This window comes from Medicago sativa, chromosome 3 (genome assembly GCF_051527215.1).
Source record: "Medicago sativa cultivar Bolivia chromosome 3, Bolivia_mono, whole genome shotgun sequence".
In the NCBI taxonomy this organism is placed as follows: Eukaryota; Viridiplantae; Streptophyta; class Magnoliopsida; order Fabales; family Fabaceae; genus Medicago; species Medicago sativa.
In genome coordinates, this window is record NC_140751.1 from 8,358,627 (window position 1) to 8,377,273 (window position 18,647).

General features: G+C 33.6%; 1 protein-coding gene across 2 annotated transcripts; it reads left to right on the forward strand.

Moving 5' to 3' along the window:
* The first annotated feature begins 267 nt into the window (after positions 1-267).
* On the forward strand, positions 268-3,537 carry LOC146935438 (heavy metal-associated isoprenylated plant protein 3-like). 2 transcript variants are annotated; one of them, XM_085757627.1, is made up of 5 exons: positions 268-427; positions 496-996; positions 2,127-2,199; positions 2,330-2,390; positions 3,254-3,537. In XM_085757627.1, exons 1-2 carry the CDS (start codon positions 367-369, stop codon positions 900-902), a joined length of 468 nt encoding a protein of 155 aa, XP_085613753.1. In that variant the 5' UTR covers positions 268-366; the 3' UTR covers positions 903-996; positions 2,127-2,199; positions 2,330-2,390; positions 3,254-3,537. The 2 variants fall into 2 exon arrangements, with proteins under 2 accessions (XP_085613753.1, XP_085613752.1); XM_085757626.1 differs by lacking the exon at positions 2,127-2,199.
* The last annotated feature ends 15,110 nt before the right edge of the window (positions 3,538-18,647 follow it).

Here is an 18,647-nt window from a genome sequence, read left to right on the forward strand (position 1 = left end):
GGGTTGTTTTGAAGATGTCGATAGTTAATAGTTTGGATCTATGGCCACAAGATGTTTTCTTCTCTGCAATGGTGAAGGTGCAAGAATCGATTGATATGTACGTTTCTCAATTCCTCTTTTCCACTCACGGTTTCTCTTGAAACCCTTTTAATTTTATTTCATTTTTAGTTTTTTAATGTTTATTTTTTTGTTTTTTCCGATTATAACAAAAAATCTGATGAGAAGAAAAATGAAGACAAACAAGAGGTTCTGTTTTTCTATTTTTTGTTATATATTTTTCTAATTTGTTTCATTTTTATTTAAATTTTTTGGTTTTTAGATTAACTTTTGTTAATGTAATAGTCAATTACCACTTATGTTTTGAAAATGGTACTACACTGTCAAGGATGTATTGACAAGATTGGGAAAATTGTTATGAAAACTAAAGGTGGGTTTTTTATTTTTTAATATAAAAAAATGATTTTATTTTTTTCTCTATGATTTTGATGTGTTCAGGAGTGCTTGAAATGAAAGTTGATAAAGAGAAGGATAAGGTGATTGTGAAGAGTACAATGGATGTGAAAAAGCTAGTTAAGAATTTATCACAGAAACTTAAGAGGAAGGTTGAGGTAGTTCAATCTAAGAAAGACAAGGAAGGTGGTGGAGAGAAGGAAGAAAATGAAGGAGGAGGTGGGGGAGGTAAGAAAAAGAATAAGGAGGGTGGAGATAGTAATAACAATGAAGGAGGAGAAGTTAAGATAATAGAATATATGGTTCAACAACCCTTTGGTTTTGGTTATGGAAATGTAAATGTTGAAGGATATAATGCACAAGTCTACCAAGAGATGTTAAATATTCATATGCAATCACAACCACCACAAATGTTTACTGATGTGAATCCTAATGCTTGCATTGTCATGTGATGTGTGTGAGTGAGTTGCACAAGTCTACCAAGAGTTGTCACTATGTCGGTGAATTTTGTGTCTAATGATCTTTGGGATTGAACTGATGTTTTAGGTATGTTTGCAGCTTTTTTTATTGTTCAGTGAAACAAATTTGATGTTGTTGCCCTGTCTTAAGCTTTTTTCTATGAAGTTCTCATTTTCCCGTTTTCTACGGGACAAAAGAGAAACTAGTTATTAATTTGAATTTATATAGTTTAAAATTGGTTAATAATTAGTTTAGTGTATATGTCTTAGGTAGTTGTTGAACTAATGTGGTTCTTTCTTTTAGAAATAGACTTGAGATTTCTCTAATCTTTGCTTCCTGTCAAATGACTTATGAATGAATGTCTTTCAATTTTATTCTAAATTAATTTTGTATTGTAGTTCACAATATTGGAAGGCAAGACTAAATACTCCACCATGTGATACACGCTTTAGGATAAGGTTAGAGGTATGATTCTGGACAATTTTTTTTTTTTTTATTATTATTATTATTATGGAAATGGATTGTCTCAATTGAGAAAAAAAATCGAGGAAAAATGTGAAGATCTTGACTATTGATCTCCACATTAATAATGGTCAAGGTTACAGGTAAATCTTAACCATTGATAATGTAGAGTTCAAGGTTACAAGTGCCTTTATGGTAGTCATTTTCATAACGTTTGGTTTTCTTAGATTAAATTATAATGGCCACCCTTATATATGTTTTTTTGCTATGTTAGTACTATGTTTGCCTGGTGCTGTACTGCTATAAGGTTTAATTTATCCTGGATATTAACTCCCTTGAGTTCGTTCTAGCTGTAGACTTAATATCTTATAGTTATTGTAAGCTATACCTTTGGACTTTGGTAATATGATTTTGCGTTGATTGTGTAAAATTGAATAGCAATTGATCAAAAAGTAGCGAATCAAATGCCTGTGCAGCTTGAGGACTCACTTTGAATTTTATCTTTTGTTTGTTCCTTGCTTGGTGGAGGTCCATGTAGCAGCTTTGCTATATTCCCAACACCACTCATGTTCTTTTTTTTTATTTTTTATTTGTAGAGTGTGTATTAGTTAGACTTTTCCACGTTGCAATTATTCCTTGTATGTCTCTGTGGCTTGGGCAAGTAGTGTGTTATCCACTCTTATGCTTCATTCATTGTATGGTTTAAAAGAAAATAGTTCCTATAGTCCCATAATATGGTTTTTCATTCTTTTCAGTCCCACGTTCTTTCAATTCTAGATCTTCTTCAGTTAGCAATTGTCTCATCAGAAGCATTTTTTATCCTTGATGGTATTGTGAATTTGGAGACATTACAATGCATCTCATGTAGTTTGCTCATGGCTACTTGGATATATTAAAAGTTTTTGAGCAATTTGGGGCTGGCCTACTATCACTCACTTCTACACATTTGATGTGGCAGATATGCAGAAAATGATCATGGAAAATGTAGAAATGGCAATTTGGAGGAACCCTCACTAAAGGTATGGAACCGTCATGATTGCTATATTTTAAAATTTTAATGTAATAGCAATATTATCAAGTATCAACTGTTTCATCATCTTCTGTTATATGCTATGAAGCAGAACTCCAACATGCATACCTGACACGACATTGATACGGACACATCGACACTGTTAATGTAAAAAACTTTGGACACCGACACCGCTACATACATTAATTTAATTTATAATAATTAAATAAAATATTAATACTATTATTTATAAAAGATCTAAATTCAGAATCACTTTGTTAATAACTAGACTCTTTACTTTGTGATTGAATCACTTTGATTTTTTTTTTTGAGTTGAAATTATGTTGATCATGTGTAATAATGCTTGTGATTTTGCTTCATTATTTTTGTTGCTTGAGAGTTGTGTGCAGTGATTTGAACTCTATTGGTTTTAGTGTTGTGTTTGAAGCGGAAGTTCAATTCTAAGATTGGAACTGGCTTTTGAAATTATTGATTTTATTAGAAGTTCAATATATATTTGTGTTTGCGATATCTGAGATTATGAACTAGGAAATAAGAGCAATGATAGTATAATTGTGATTTGGTGAGATATAGAAAACCATGAGTGAGTAGCGTATTTTTTGTTTTGTGGCTTGTAAAAATTATTTTCGGGATTGTTTCTTTGTTGTTGAATTCAAATCTTGACTTAAGATTGTTGTCTTTGAATTGGAGGCTCAGTTTTAATTTGAATTGGCTTTTGCGGTCCTTGATTTTATTGTAAATCCAGTATATGTGCAATATCTTGTAATCGTAATTTGGAGAGATATGGTCTTTGTTGTTGACTGCAGATCTTGACTTGAGAGTTTGATTAGTTGTCTTCCTGTTTTATTTTAGACGATAGTTGGCAGGGATGTCAGTGACGGCACTTAAGGATCTCAATACTACTCCTGCTACTGAGAGGAAGAGTGAGGGCTTTGATAAGGTGTGTTTGACGAAGCCTCGTGTTAACAGTGTTAATTAAGATATTAAAGAATGTCAAAAGAGGAAAAATAGTTCCTCTTTGGTTTCCCAGTATGTTAATGGAAATCAGGTTGTGTCTGCTTATTCTTATGTAGAGATTGGAACTGTAGAAATAGAATACTTGAATTTAAAATTATGATATTTGCTGACATTTGTGATATGAACTCATTAGGAGTTTTTTTTTATTGAACAAAAACTCTTTAGCAGTTTGCATTTGTGAGTGTATGTATATAAGACAATTTTCTTGTTTTTCATTGAATTTATTAAGTTTTTTTGTTATATGAATTTGTCGCATCAGGAAAATGAAGTTAATGAATAAAATTTTATAATTTTTTAAATAAAATGGATTTCACATCGGGTTCAATTAAAGATGATGTGGAATATGTAGATTTCACTTCGGGGATGTCAAATATGCCGTTGTGAAATGCATCTTCAGATTTGGAAAAAAAGCGGTTTCGCTTCAGTTGAATCAAAAACTGATGTGGAAAACTACTTTTCACATCGGCTCCTTACCCGATGTTAAATGTCACGTACATACAACCTCACCTTTAGTTACATTGGTTGGGACCCGATGTGAAATGTCGATTTCCACTGATGTGAAATGTCATTTCTGTTGTAGTGTTGCCTTTATTTTTATTAGGATCTGGTTAACACGAATGCCTCCAGGACATTCTTTAAGCATTTTAAGATAAACAATTGTTCTTTGAAAAAATTAAATATTTCGTTTTCCAATGCATTGAAGATATACATTTTCATAGATACGTACCACCTATAACTCTTTAAGAGTGTCCCTTGTATTTGTTAACATTTCTCTTAGCTTTAACGTTATTGTTTATGCTACTCCCTTAAAATTCAACATGCTTAATATTTCGTGAAGAGTAATTCTTCATTTTATTTCACAAAATATCACTCTCTTCAAGGTATATAAAAATACACTATCATAGTTTCTACATTGATGATTTATTCATTAATTCTTTAATCGAAAGTATAAGATTGACATTAAATTAGTCTCTATCTGCATCCATCTTTTTTAGCGTAAACCAGGTATCCTCCACGCGCAAGTGTTGAGACCAATCCCTCAAGTCTTGCGGGACCCAAAATGAATGGAAAACTCTCCTTAAGAGATTTAATGTTGCTATATGTCAAAGACTGAATTCAAACCTAAGACCTTGGTTATGCTAGAAGATACCCCCGTCATCATCCGCTTCTATCTTACATACACGAAACAGTTTATATTTATGTTTCTAACCACGATGCATGTTAGTTGTCATCCTCTGTGACATAAATTAATGATAAACATGGTTGAAAATTTAGAATTATTTGATAATCTACGAATTATCAATTTCTTGCAAGCAACTTTTTATATATTTATTTTTTAAGAAGCTAAAATGAAATATATCAACCAAAACTTGTCTCTCAAGCATAGGGTATGCCAAAGAAGAACTAAGGTAGAAGAAATGTTTGTTACATCAGGTTAACAATGAAAAAAAGCGATATAGCCATAATGCAGGCACGCTTAAAATATAGAAGCTAAAATAAATTAAGTGATAACTCTCAAACATAAAAGGGGATTAAGCCACCATATGTGATAATTAAAAGCAAAATCAGGATGACTTGCCTTCAACCACCAGAAGGATTGGAGCTTAACTTTTTATATTAAACATGGTTAAAGACTCAAGCTCAGGGGCCACATCCTATAGGATAATATTTTATGGTTTTAATAATAATTCCCTAATAAAAGGATAATAATAATAATAATAATAATAATAATAATAATAATAATAATAATAATAATAATAATAATAATAATAATAATTAGTAGGTGGAAACTTTCAAATAACCTTATCTTATGTAGGTAAGCATGTTTAACTATAAAATAAAAATAAAAATATAGTATCTGGAATTGGCCCCAACTTTATCTTAAACTAGATTTAGAACCGTGCTAACCCTCTGTTTGATGCTGTATTTTTTGTATTTGCATCGACATTTTGAAAATTATATATTAACTGTTTGAAAATAATATTTACTTCTGAAAGAGATGATAACAATTATTAATTTTCTAGTTATTTTTATTTTGTCACAATTTATTTTTTATATGTGAGATAGTTAAAGCAAAATGTAATTTATTATATTAATTCTTTGTATTGCAGTAGGGTTAAAGGTCTTGAGAAGTGTTTTGCCCTGTATGCAGATCTGGTCTACTTGTACTACCTCCGTCTCTAATTATAAGACCTTTTTGAGAATTTTTTTTGTCCCTTTTTATAAGAACCCTTTGCTATTTCCAACTACATTAATTATTTCTTTACATACATGCCTCAATTTATTATACATCTTTTTCTTCAATCAACAATAAATAACATGTTGAAAACATAAATCAACCTCTCTTAAAGGATAAAATTGTAAAAACAATAGTAATTACAAACATATTTAATACAAATATCCACTATCTTAATTCCCGGTATTTTTTCAAAAGGGCCCTATAATTAAGGACGGAGGTAGTAATATGGTATAGAATATGAATAATGAATAGTGTTTGTGGCACACCATATACGCTTTGAAAGAGAAAGATATAAAAGAGTGTGATGTAATGGAAAGAGAGACGGAGAGAAATTGAGGCAAGTCTCTCAAAAAAAATAAAATAATAAATAAATAAATAAATTGAGGCAAGTATTTAGAATTCATGGATGTCCAAATATTATTGTCATTAGAATATTTTGAAAAACTAAAAAAAAAAAAAAAAAAAAAAAAACCGAACACATACATGCCACCCTATATGATAAAACAATATTGATGAAATGTATACCAAAGAATATTAATGAAGAGCTTGATAGAGACAAAGGAGTAAAGCTTTACCTCTGATTAATTTGATAAAATATATTGTCGCGTCATTTTTCGGAGATTAAGGCTATTTGATTAGCTTTTGACTCACTAATTATTTCACGATTTTGAAAAGATTTATTTAAATTGGGGGGTCCGGGGGTTGGTTATATTTAGGGAAGGTATTAACACCCTAAATATTCGTAGTACTCTACGAGAACCTTTTGGTTTTATTTAACGTTTTGTGCTTTAAACATTGCTTGCTTTTTTTAAAAAAAAGGAATTTGAAATGATAAAAGAAAGGAAACCTAGTTTATCTACATTTTATTGATTTGAGAGGACGAGTGTCCTTTGCCTACATACCCGTGAAGGATCAAAATCACGTAGTTCGGGGTAGAAATTGACGTTTGATTTGTTGTGTGTTTTTTATTAGTTTTGAAAAAAAAGTTTTAAAGTGAAAAGCCAAGTGGCAAATAAGAATTGGTTTGTGTTTTTTATATTGAAAGAAATAGACTCAAAGTATGATTAAAATTGAATTGAAATTTGATTAAGAAAGAAAATAAAAAAAACGATCACTTGATTGAAAATCAAGGTTTATTATGAATTTTTTTTTGTGATTTTTGTTATTTGAATGTTTTTGTTGTTTTGGATAATAAACGAAAATTAAACTAACGGAGCAATAAAATTAAAAGCGCGTGGATTTTTGTAGTGACGTTGGGTTACCACAAAATCCCTAATCTAATTTTTTTGTATTTTTTTTTATATATAAAAAGCGGTAAAGAAATAAAAGACACACACACACACACACTTTTCTCATTTATATTTACATTGGACCTAAATACATTCTAATTGCTGGAAAATAAATGACAATAATTAAAATGCTAAATAGAAATAAAATAAGATGCTAAAAAGAAAAAAAATGCAAGAAATAAAAGAAAGAGACAACCGAAGGGACAAAAATTACCGAAGGGACAAAATTCCGAAGGGACGGAAAAAAGAGAGAAGAAAAGAATAGCTCGTCAACACAAGTTAAATGAGGGAGAAGAGAGAAAAGTTCTTTGACAACTCAAGAGAACTTTTGGTGTGTGAAATTATGAAGGATGAGAGCTCTATTTATAGGTTCTAAGGTTGATGAAAAATGAAAAATTGGTTTAATGCACTTTGATGGGGATTTGAATGAGATTGATGGTTTTGGAATGTGATTTGAATGATTTTTCAAATGGGAGAGTTGACATGTAAAAATGGCATGATTGGTGGCACACTTGAGAAAGAAAAAAAAAATTGGACCTTGACACTATATTTTTTGACAGTTTTTGGACTCATTAAAAAAGTTAATAAAAACCTAAAGAAGTAATTAAACGAAAAAAATAAAAATAAAATGGTAAAATGGAAAATAAAAAAAATATAAAAATAAAGACTGAATAAAAATGAAAGATAAAAATAAAAACTAAAAGTTTAAAAAAAAGACTAATAAATAAAAAAAGTGAGAAGAGGTATTGATGATGAAACACGTTTCTGATGAAAAATGGGAAAGAACTTTCTGACTTTGTGATTGAGACTGTGATAGTGGCATGGTTGGAATAGAATTTTCTTTGGACCCCAGAGACAATTATTTCGGACTCATTAAAATGGTTAAAAAAACTAAAAGAAATAATTAGACTAAAAAAAATAAAAAAAAAGGTAAATTGGAAAATAAAGACTAAATAAAAATAAAGTATTAAAAGATGGAAACTAAAAAAAAAGACTAATAAATAATAATAAAAATTAAAAAAAGTGAGAGGAGGTATGAAAAAAAAACAAGGAATATTCCTAGTCAAAAGACATGTGTCAGTGGGACCTTAGGTCAAAAATTGGGGTATGACAGATGCCCCTATTTAAGTTTCTTCGTCCGGAGATTTGAAGATGAAATCTTTGATTTGACTGGCCGAAGAGACTTAAATACAAAATACACCAATTTTGGACCTAAGATGCTATGAATGCTCATGATGCAAAGATGATTTGACTAAGACGAGAAACAACAACGGGAAACCCAAATTCGTTGAGGAAAGGGATCCGACACCGCTGGGAATGTAATTTCACTGGGGAAAAGATTGTCTACTACCGTATTGGTTTGAGACGATAGCTTAATGAAGACAAAACTTTTAGCGACATCACTAGAACAGCTAACGCTGGGGATGACACCTCTGAAATTGAAATTGAAATTGAAATTGACCGGTGACATCACTAGAACAGCTAACGCTGGGTATGACACCTCTAAAATTGAAATTGAAATTGCAATTGACCGGTGACAATAGTAGAACAGCTAACGCTGGGGATGACACTTCTGAAATTGAAATTGAAATTGAAATTGAAATTGAAATTGAAATTGACCAGTGACATCACTAGAACAGCTAACGCTGGGGATGACACCTCTGAATTTGAAATTGAAATAGAAATTGACCGGTGACATCACTAGAACAGTTAACGCTGGGGATGACACCTCTGAAATTGAAATTGAACGGTGACATCAATAGAACAGCTAACGCTGGGGATGACACCTCTGAAATTGAAATTGAAATTGAAATTGACCGGTGACATCACTAGAACAGCTAACGTTGGGGATGACACCCCTGAAATTGAAATTGACCGGTGACATCAATAGAACAGCTAACGCTGGGGATGACACCTCTGAAATTGAAATTGAAATTGAAATTGACCGGTGACATCACTAGAACAGCTAACGTTGGGGATGACACTTTTTTATAAGACAAGAATTTTGCAAGCTATTCACTTGACACACAGATAACAAAAGAGGCTTGCAAGCTATTCGCTTGACACAAAGATAACAGTAGAGGTTTGCAAGCTATTCGCTTGACACCAAGATAACAGTAGAGGTTTGCAAGCTATTCGCTTGACACCAAGATAACAGTAGAGGTTTGCAAGCTATTCGCTTGATACCAAGGTTAACAGTAGAGGTTTGCAAGCTATTCGCTTGACACCAAGATAACAGTAGAGGTTTGCAAGTTATTCGCTTGACACAAATGTAACAAAAGATTGTTTGCAATCTATTCGCTTGACACAGAGGTAACAAAAGATCTTTGCAAGCTATTCGCTTGACACAACAAGATGTGGTGTATATGATGTGTATGAGTGAATGTAATAATGCATGAATGTATGGATGTGCGAAAGTATTAGTGTATGAATGTATGATTGTATGAATGTATGAATGGATGAATGAATGTATGAGTGTACAGATTGGATTGTGACAGATGAAATTGATGAGACGAGACAAGACAGGTAAGATGGGAGTCGGACTGACAACGCAATACAAACACTCGGCAAACTTCCTTGGATATGATACTATTGTGAGAAAATCGAGCCATTTGATGAGGTAAAGCCAGGCACAAGGTAGCAATTGATGCCTCCTGGGGATAAAGCCCATTGTTAACCAAAAAAATCTGGAAGAAGTCGCCATTTTGTAAACCGGCGCAGAGTGTAATTCCTATCGGCATGCTTCAGCAGTCATATTTTTTTTGTTTTTTTTCTTTTGAAAATCCCTAACTTTTGCCTGGACCGCCCTTTCGGGTTTTCAGTCCACCGGGAATATATTCTTTTTTGTGCCCCTAATTTTTGCCTGGTCCGCCCTTTCGGGTTTTCGATCCACCGGGACGCTCTCTATTGCCTAAGCCGCCTATTCAGGTTTTCAGCTTAGCGAGCTCTTTTTGTATATCCTTTTTTGTATTTTTGGACTGTGACATCATCTTGCTCAAGGCAGAAGTCCTCTCCATAATGCTTAGCCCTGTTTCTCTTTCGGAGTGCAGCCGTTCTCAAAGCAAATGCAGATGTACGTTTCAACTACTCACGAGTTCAAACAAAGGAGTGTGTTTGTTGTTCACACTTTTCAAACGATGTAAAAAAGGTTTTGTATTTTGAAAATTTTTGCTTCGAGTATTGCCATCAAAAATAGAAGAAATTTTGCAAATAGAATAAACGGGAGTTCCAAATAAATGAGCACAGGCTCAAATTTGATGAATTGAGTGGTGACCTGCCAATGGCATGGTTCCACGGATATTTGAAAAATTTGGAAAATGGTAATTATATTGGAAGGTACATTGAACACAATAACTGTTATACTTCCTGACAACTTTGAATGCCCCTGCTCTGAGTCTTTGATTTCCCTTGTTTCGAGTCTTTGATTTGTGGACGCTTCGAATCGGAGGTTCCTTTGACGACTGGATGCCCCAAGTGGACTGTGATGACTGATGCAGTTACTTGTCATGATCCTTAACTTTTGCATAGATCGCCCTTTCGGGTTTCGACCTATCAGGATAATCATTTTTGTTCATGTCTCTAATATTTGCCTGGACCGCCCTTTCGGGTTTTCAGCCCACCGAGACGCTCATTTTTGCCTAAGCCGCTTTTTTAGGTTTGCGACTTATCGAGCTTTTCTTTTTTGACAGAGTATTTCTTGACTGCACCGGCATTCATAGGCGTGCGACTTTGTCACCATCCATGGTTGTAAACGTCTTTACACGAGCCTTCATAATTAGGCATCCACTTGCCCCCGGAGTCTGATTGAAAAGATAGTACAAAGTTCCATTCTTGAAATTCATGGGGATGAATCCTTTTGTTAGGAGCTCGTTTCAACCCTCTTTTGATATATTTGTACAAGGTCGTCATGCGTTTTAAACTCAATCAAGCTTGGACTTTAGTAGAACTCCCATTGACGGGACTTCGACCTCCACAGGAAGCACGACCTCCATGTTGTATATTGGGGAAGGAGGGGGGTTTGCCCCTGTTGAAATGTGTACTGAAGTACGATATCCATGCGAGGCAACGGTAACATCTCATGCCAGTCTTTGTAAATGACTGCCATCTTCTGGACAATTTTCTTGATTTTTGCTTGCAGCTTCGATGGCTAAAATGCCCCAGTATGCGAGAAATCTTGTCGGGAGTCTCTTCATTCTCCTCTTCTTCATCCTCAGACAAAGGGAACTCAAAGTCGGGAGAGAGTATAGGGGTAATGTGTTCAACGGGCTTATTAATGCATGATTTGATTTTTGATTTTGACAAGTACAAGTTATAATTATGCAGATATTTGAGAATGGTTTAAAAGTTTTTTTGGTTTGGTTTTTTGTATTACCATTTTCCCAAAAAAAGCACAAAATAAAAACAAAGTCGGGATAGAAACGACTTTTTATTAATGATGGAAAATACATGGAGCAAAAAGCCCTGCACAAATTCACTTTTGTCTCGGGCGGGACGAAAGGATTTTTTTTGAAAAGCAGCAAACAACCAACAAACACCTCATTTGGACAGATAAGTAGTAGAAAGAACATCAAAAGCGACCCAATCGCGGCTATCCACTCCATGTGTCACAACATAGTCCGGCAGTGGATTAACGTGCACGTCTGAATTCAATCTTTAAAAGCAAGATATTGGCTTCAATCAGCTTCTGGACTTCAATCTTCAAAGAGAAACAGTGCTCGATGTCATGGTCGGGTGCTCCTTGATGGAAGGCATAGGAGAGGTCAGATTGATACCAAACCGGCAACTCGTTAGGCTCTCGAGGAGGCTTTCCAGTTTGGACAAGGTTCTTCATGAGCAATATGGGAAGCAGCTCTGCATACATCATTGGGATTAGTCAAACTGCATCCTTGGAGCCTGTTGTCGAGGCTGCTGTTGATGTTGGCGTTCGAGCCCTTCCTGGAACTGCGGTTAAATCAATGAAACCACCAGGGTACTCAGTCTCTCTAACTCGGCCTGGAGTGTTTGTTACCTTTTCACGAATGCTAGTAGATCTCTTGTTCAAACTGATACGTTCCCTCCTTTTGTTTGCACGAGTGTTGTAGGTGCGAGTTGGCTTTAGACAAGGATGTCAGGACCCTTTGGAGATGGATTGACCTTTTGTAGAAAAGACACAGTGTAAGACTCAGACTTGAAACTATGAATGCAAAATGATGCATGATATGTTTATGCAAAAAATGGACAATCTTTTTTCGAGGGACTTGTCAAAGTGATTGTAAACATCATAAGAAGCATTGTTTCATTTGATAATTTGAAAAAAACGGTTCCTTTAAGAACAAAAGCAAATGCCAAAGACAAAGTCCCCGACAAAGCTAAGGTCTAGTTTAAGACTTTTGAAATTGTATTCCTTTGTGTCCCTTTTTATAAGGTCCACACCTCTAATGTTTATAATGACTTATCTAGGTCCTTCGGTATTTAATGAGAAAAATAGTTGTTTATGAATGAATGCATGTATGCATGACTATGCTAACACAAACGATGAAAACACGGTGAGGTTCAAGGTCCATGATGATGGAGTCAAGGGTATGTACGCCATTTGGTAAGGACTATGGTTTCATTTGCACTTGTAATAAGGGTTCTACCAAGTTCCCAAATTGCAACCCCCTTGTGAATATATTGGTGTATAGGAATGCTCCTAGTCCAATAACATTCATAAGGTAGTCTAGTTTGAGTGTAGTATCGTGTATCAACTAAAGTCAAGAATGCTCTTGGTTTAGCCACCGCACTACGTCCTAAAAAGGCCAAGATGGGTTAAGGGTAACTAAGGTCCACGGCTTCACGGGACACTCACATTGAAAGTAATAACGTCGACATGAATGCTCATGACAACAAGAGTACTACCTTCCGTGAGGCCTCCACCGAGTAGGGTTATCACATGTACACATGGTCCAAGAATGCTCTTGGTATGGCACTATGATTATACCCCGTCCTATCTTATATTTCCCTCAAGTCCGGGTTAGGACTTATCTCACCACTCACGTTAAAAGAAAGAAGAAAGAAAAAGGAGAAAACATATATACACGTGTTTCCATCTTTTATTTTTTTGATTTTTTTTTAAAGCAAATTTAAAACACAAAATTTTAAACAAAGCCAAGTTAGGCTTAACCCTCTTAGGGTTCCCCAGTGAAGTCGCCATTTCTGTCGCGTCATTTTTCGGAGATCAAGGCTATTTGATTAGCTTTTGACTCACTAATTATTTCACGACTTTGAAAAGATTTATTTAAATTGGGGGGTCCGGGGGTTGGTTATATTTAGGGAAGGTATTAGCACCCTAAATATTCGTAGTACTCTACGAGAACCTTTTGGTTTTATTTAACGTTTTGTGCTTTAAACATTGCTTGCTTTTTTTTTAAAAAAGGAATTTGAAATGATAAAAGAAAGGAAACCTAGTTTATCTACATTTTATTGATTTGAGAGGACGAGTGTCCTTTGCCTACGTACCTGTGAAGGATCAAAATCACGTAGTTCGGGGTAGAAATTGACGTTTGATTTGTTGTGTGTGTTTTATTAGTTTTGAAAAAAAAGTTTTAAAGTGAAAAGCCAAGTGGCAAATAAGAATTGGTTTGTGTTTTTTATATTGAAAGAAATAGACTCAAAGTATGATTAAAATTGAATTGAAATTTGATTAAGAAAGAAAATAAAAAGAACGATCACTTGATTGAAAATCAAGGTTTATTATGAATTTTTTTTTGTGATTTTTGTTATTTGAATGTTTTTGTTGTTTTGGATAATAAACGAAAATTAAACTAACGAAGCAATAAAATTAAAAGCGCGTGGATTTTTGTAGTGACGTTGGGTCACCACAAAATCCCTAATCTAATTTTTTTGTATTTTTTTTGATATATAAAAAGCGGTAAAGAAATAAAAGACACACACACACACACACTTTTCTCATTTATATTTACATTGGACCTAAATACATTCTAATTGCTGGAAAATAAATGATAATAATTAAAATGCTAAATAGAAATAAAATAAGATGCTAAAAAGAAATAAAATGCAAGAAAATAAAAGAAAGGGACAACCGAAGGGACAAAATTCCGAAGGGACAGAAAAAAGAGAGAGAAGAAAAGAATAGCTCGTCAACACAAGTTAAATGAGGGAGAAGAGAGAAAAGTTCTTTGACAACTCAAGAGAACTTTTGGTGTGTGAAATTGTGAAGGATGAGAGCTCTATTTATAGGTTCTAAGGTTGATGAAAAATGAAAAATTGGTTTAATGCACTTTGATGGGGATTTGAATGAGATTGATGGTTTTGGAATGTGATTTGAATGATTTTTCAAATGGGAGAGTTGACATGTAAAAATGGCATGATTGGTGGCACACTTGAGAAAGAAAAAAAAAATTGGACCTTGACACTAAATTTTTTGACAATTTTTGGACTCATTAAAAAAGTTAATAAAAACCTAAAGAAGTAATTAAACGAAAAAAATAAAAATAAAATGGTAAAATGGAAAATAAAAAAATATAAAAATCAAGACTGAATAAAAATGAAAGATAAAAATAAAAACTAAAAGTTAAAAAAAAAGACTAATAAATAAAAAAAGTGAGAAGAGGTATTGATGATGAAACACGTTCCTGATGAAAAATGGGAAAGAACTTTCTGACTTTGTGATTGAGACTGTTGTTATACCCTAATTTTGGACCTAAAAATACTAACTCAATTCTTCTTTTCTTGCATTTCAAGCCATTTGATATGTCTCTGATCAATTACATCTTTCTCTGCATTTTATTTCAATATTACTTGCAAAATTCATGAAAAAGGGTATTTTAGTCATTTCCTATGTTAAAATTTCTTTCAATCTTTGAAAAATTGTTTGAGTCTCTTCAATTGGATTGTATAAGTCCTTGTTTCAATCTCATGTCAAAATCCATTTCAAAAATTGCATTTGAAGTCATTTTGAGTCAGTTTAGCCCCTAGGGGCATTTTGGTCTTTTCATGTGTTAAAATGTGTTAAAACCCTGTTTAATTTCTGAAAATTGTCTCTGAGTCTTTTAATTTTGCTTGTGTAAGCTCTTGCTTCGATTCTCTGTTAAAAATCACTTTTAAATTGCATTTGAGTCGTTTCGAGTCATTTTAGTCCCTAGGGGCATTTTGGTCATTTCACATAAAATCTCTGATTCATTTTAATCTGCTTTGTTGCTTTTAATCGTCTCGCTTTACGTTAATTTTCAATTTACTTTTTCAATTCAATTTTAGTTTTAATTTTCATTTTGGTCCTTGTATTTGTGTTATTTACATTTTAATCCCTTTTTAAGTTTGTTAAAGTCAAAGTCAAGGTTTGTTACAAGTCAAGTGCCACATGGCATTGTTTCATTGGTCCAAGCATTCCCACATCACCTATAAATAAGTCAAAGTCATGGTCAAGGTTCATTTTTATTAATCATTTTTTCACAAAAACTCCAAAAAAATCATAAACTTCATAATTATTTTCTCTCATTTTTTTCCCTCTCTTCTAACAAACTTTCTCCTCCACCCTAAACCACCATAACAAACTTTCTCCTCCACCCTAAACCACCATAACAACTTTTCTCCACCACTCAACCACCCTAACTAACCTTCAATCTTCATCCCTAACCACCACATTCATCACCAAAAAGCTTCACAACCACCACAAAAAACTTCATAACCTTGAATTCTCCATAACCAAACCTTCATCATCACCTTCAACTAACAACAATCATCATAATCCATCACAAACTCACACAATTCACCACTGAATTTTCTAGCACTCATCGACCACACCAATTACGAGTTCAAAACCATCCAAAACCATCACCGAAAAATCATCACCGAATCGGATTCAAGCACCACCGGCGATGGCAAAATCGAACTCAAACGGTGAATCGCAGCAATCGGTCTCAATACCTCAACCAAGAAGCCAAGTCGGATTCGCGAATTTGAAGTAAAGGGGAAGAAGAGACCAGCAGCAACAACAACAACCGCAAGAAGGTGAGAGACGAGGCGGAAATTGAACGGTAACGACTTCCTTCAAATTGTATCGGCACCGTCAAAGGAGAGGTAACCTCGTGTCTATCATAATCTGTGCTTCTTTCAAACTTTCGAACATCAGAATCATCTTCTTCGAATCCATACTTCTTTCCTAGTTCTTTCCTCTTCGAATCGAATTCGGACCGGCGAGAGGTGTGAAATTGATTTCAAAAAAAACGTGAATGATTTTGAAAACTGTAGAGATCTTGAACTCCGGCGTAGTGGTGACATTTCCGGCCACCACGCCGGAGGAACAAGCTCACCGGAGACCGTACGAAAAAGGAGAAGTATCGCACGAAAGAAGAAGAAGGACCTGCGTTTTTTTTACTCACGTGTTTTCTATTATAAAGCTTTCATGCCATTTTATCCCATGCTTACCTGTCCTTCATTGTTGCCATGCTCCCTCTAAAGCCCAACGTTTTTGCCTCCTTTTTTTCCAGTATGCTGTTCACACCCCCCCTTTCCTGCGTGCTTGTGTTAAATTTTACTTTTTACACCCCTGCGTGTATAAAAAGCTTTGATAAAAATTCCTAAAAAATTCCTATAATTTTCTTTGTACTTTTTGATCAATTTTGACATATTACATGTCAAGATTGATCAAGAAATACCGGAGAATTATTTTTTGCTTTGGTTTAAAGTGTTTCTTTTAATTTTTGTTGAAAATCTTGTTAAAAACTTGTAAAAATTGAGTGAGTTCTTGTTGCAATTGTGTTGGTGGATTTAGGATTGTTGCATAGGAATTTTGTATGCTGGAAATTGTTAGAGAAAATACATGGAGGAATTGTTTAATTTTTGTGTTGTTTTGTCCGATTTTGTGAAGTTTCTTTGCATATTTTAATTCCAATTGTTTGGTTCATAATAATTGTGGTTTGTTGAATAATTTTGGGGTATCATTTGGTGATTGATTGGTGGTTTTGGTGCTGTTTTAAATATGTGATAATTGGTTGCTTAGTTAGCAAGTTACTTGTTATTTTTAACATGTGAATTAGTGTAAAATTGGCTTAATTTCATACCATGATTCCTTGGCTTATAATATTTCTTGTGGCTTTCACATTGGGGCTGAACCTAAAAACCCTTTGAAAAACGCCAAAATGTGAGAGTTATAGGTCTCTTGCTTGCTTTGGGACTTTGGTATTTTATTAAGTGCATTTTTGCCACTTTTGCTTGTCATTTTGCCATGTTTTTATGCCTTATTTCCTTGCCAATCTTTCTACTATCCTATGCCTATCGTCACTAACCATTTGTTCATTGTTTCATAAGCATACTTCATTCTTACATTTTAGTTTCATTTCTTGCACTTTAATTCCCATACTAATGCTTAGAATGTAAAACTTAGGAATTTTGTATTTTACTTCATGCAATTTTAAATTCTTGCAAGACCATAGAATGTATCTAGGCCAATGATGTAAAGGACAATGGACTCTAATAATGTACACCGACACAAACACCGACACATGCACACACCTCACTTTAGATATATAGCTAGAATATGCATGTTTAGATGTATGTTTAGGATTGTATGTTTAGATGAATGACTAGGATTTACACTTAGAAAAATCATTTTCCAAAAAAATATGAACAATATCACTCAAACCATTTTCTAATAAACCTTGGGATCAAAATCCCATTGTAATTTTCCTTTTCATTTTCTTAATCAAAATCTTAAAGAATTTTAATCATACTTAGACCATATTTTACAAATAACTAATTCCACCTCACCATTTCTAAATCTCATGCCCTTGAGGCCTCTCTCTTATTCTTCAAAACTCCACTTTCAAACTTAAAATCAACCAACAAAAACAAAAACATTTTTGGAAGAGAACTACGGTGGATTTGATCCCTTAAACGGGTACGTAGGCAAGGAACAAAATTCCTTCAATTCGAATAAAACAAAATTTTAATCACATTCTTCTCCCTCCAATTCTTGACTTAGTAAACTCTTAGGTGTAAATATCATTTTCCAAATAGCATTTAAAAATAAAGCGCGCGCGTAGAAATTAAAGACGGTTCCTATAGGATACTATAGTCGTTATGGGTGCCTAACACCTTCCCGTAGCGAAAACAACTCCCGAACCTCGATTCTCAAGGGTTTTGCTTACTTTTTCCCTTCCCAAGAAAAAATAAGATATCACCGGTTAAAAGGTTCAAACGTAATCAATGTTTGGCACCCGAAAACCAAGATAAAACAACTGTGATAGTGGCATGGTTGGAATAGAATTTTCTTTGGACCCCAGAGACAATTATTTCGAACTCATTAAAATGGTTAAAAAAACTAAAAGAAATAATTAGACTAAAAAAAATAAAAAAAAGGTAAATTGGAAAATAAAGACTAAATAAAAATAAAGTATTAAAAGATGGAAACTAAAAAAAAGACTAATAAATAATAATAAAAATTAAAAAAAGTGAGAGGAGGTATGAAAAAAAAAACAAGGAATATTCCTAGTCAAAAGACATGTGTCAGTGGGACCTTAGGTCAAAAATTGGGGTATGACACATATATACTCGCTGAAATTGAAAATTTACGCAATTGTTGAAATGATGGAAGTTTCTCATATTTACCTATATAGAAACTTGTTTTGGATTATATAGTCCAACCATGTTTTTTTAGGTTAGATTAAATAGTCCGAACCACGTTTTTTTTTTTAAAAAAAAAAAAAAAACTGTCAGGAGGGGT

What these genes read in the sequence shown, in the direction of transcription:
- LOC146935438 (XM_085757627.1), top strand. Translation starts at nt 367, where the DNA reads ATGGTACTACACTGTCAAGGATGTATTGACAAGATTGGGAAAATTGTT. An exon ending in AATTGTTATGAAAACTAAAG is followed by an intron (nt 428 to 495) that starts GTGGGTTTTTTA and finishes TGATGTGTTCAG; the next exon opens with GAGTGCTTGAAATGAAAGTT.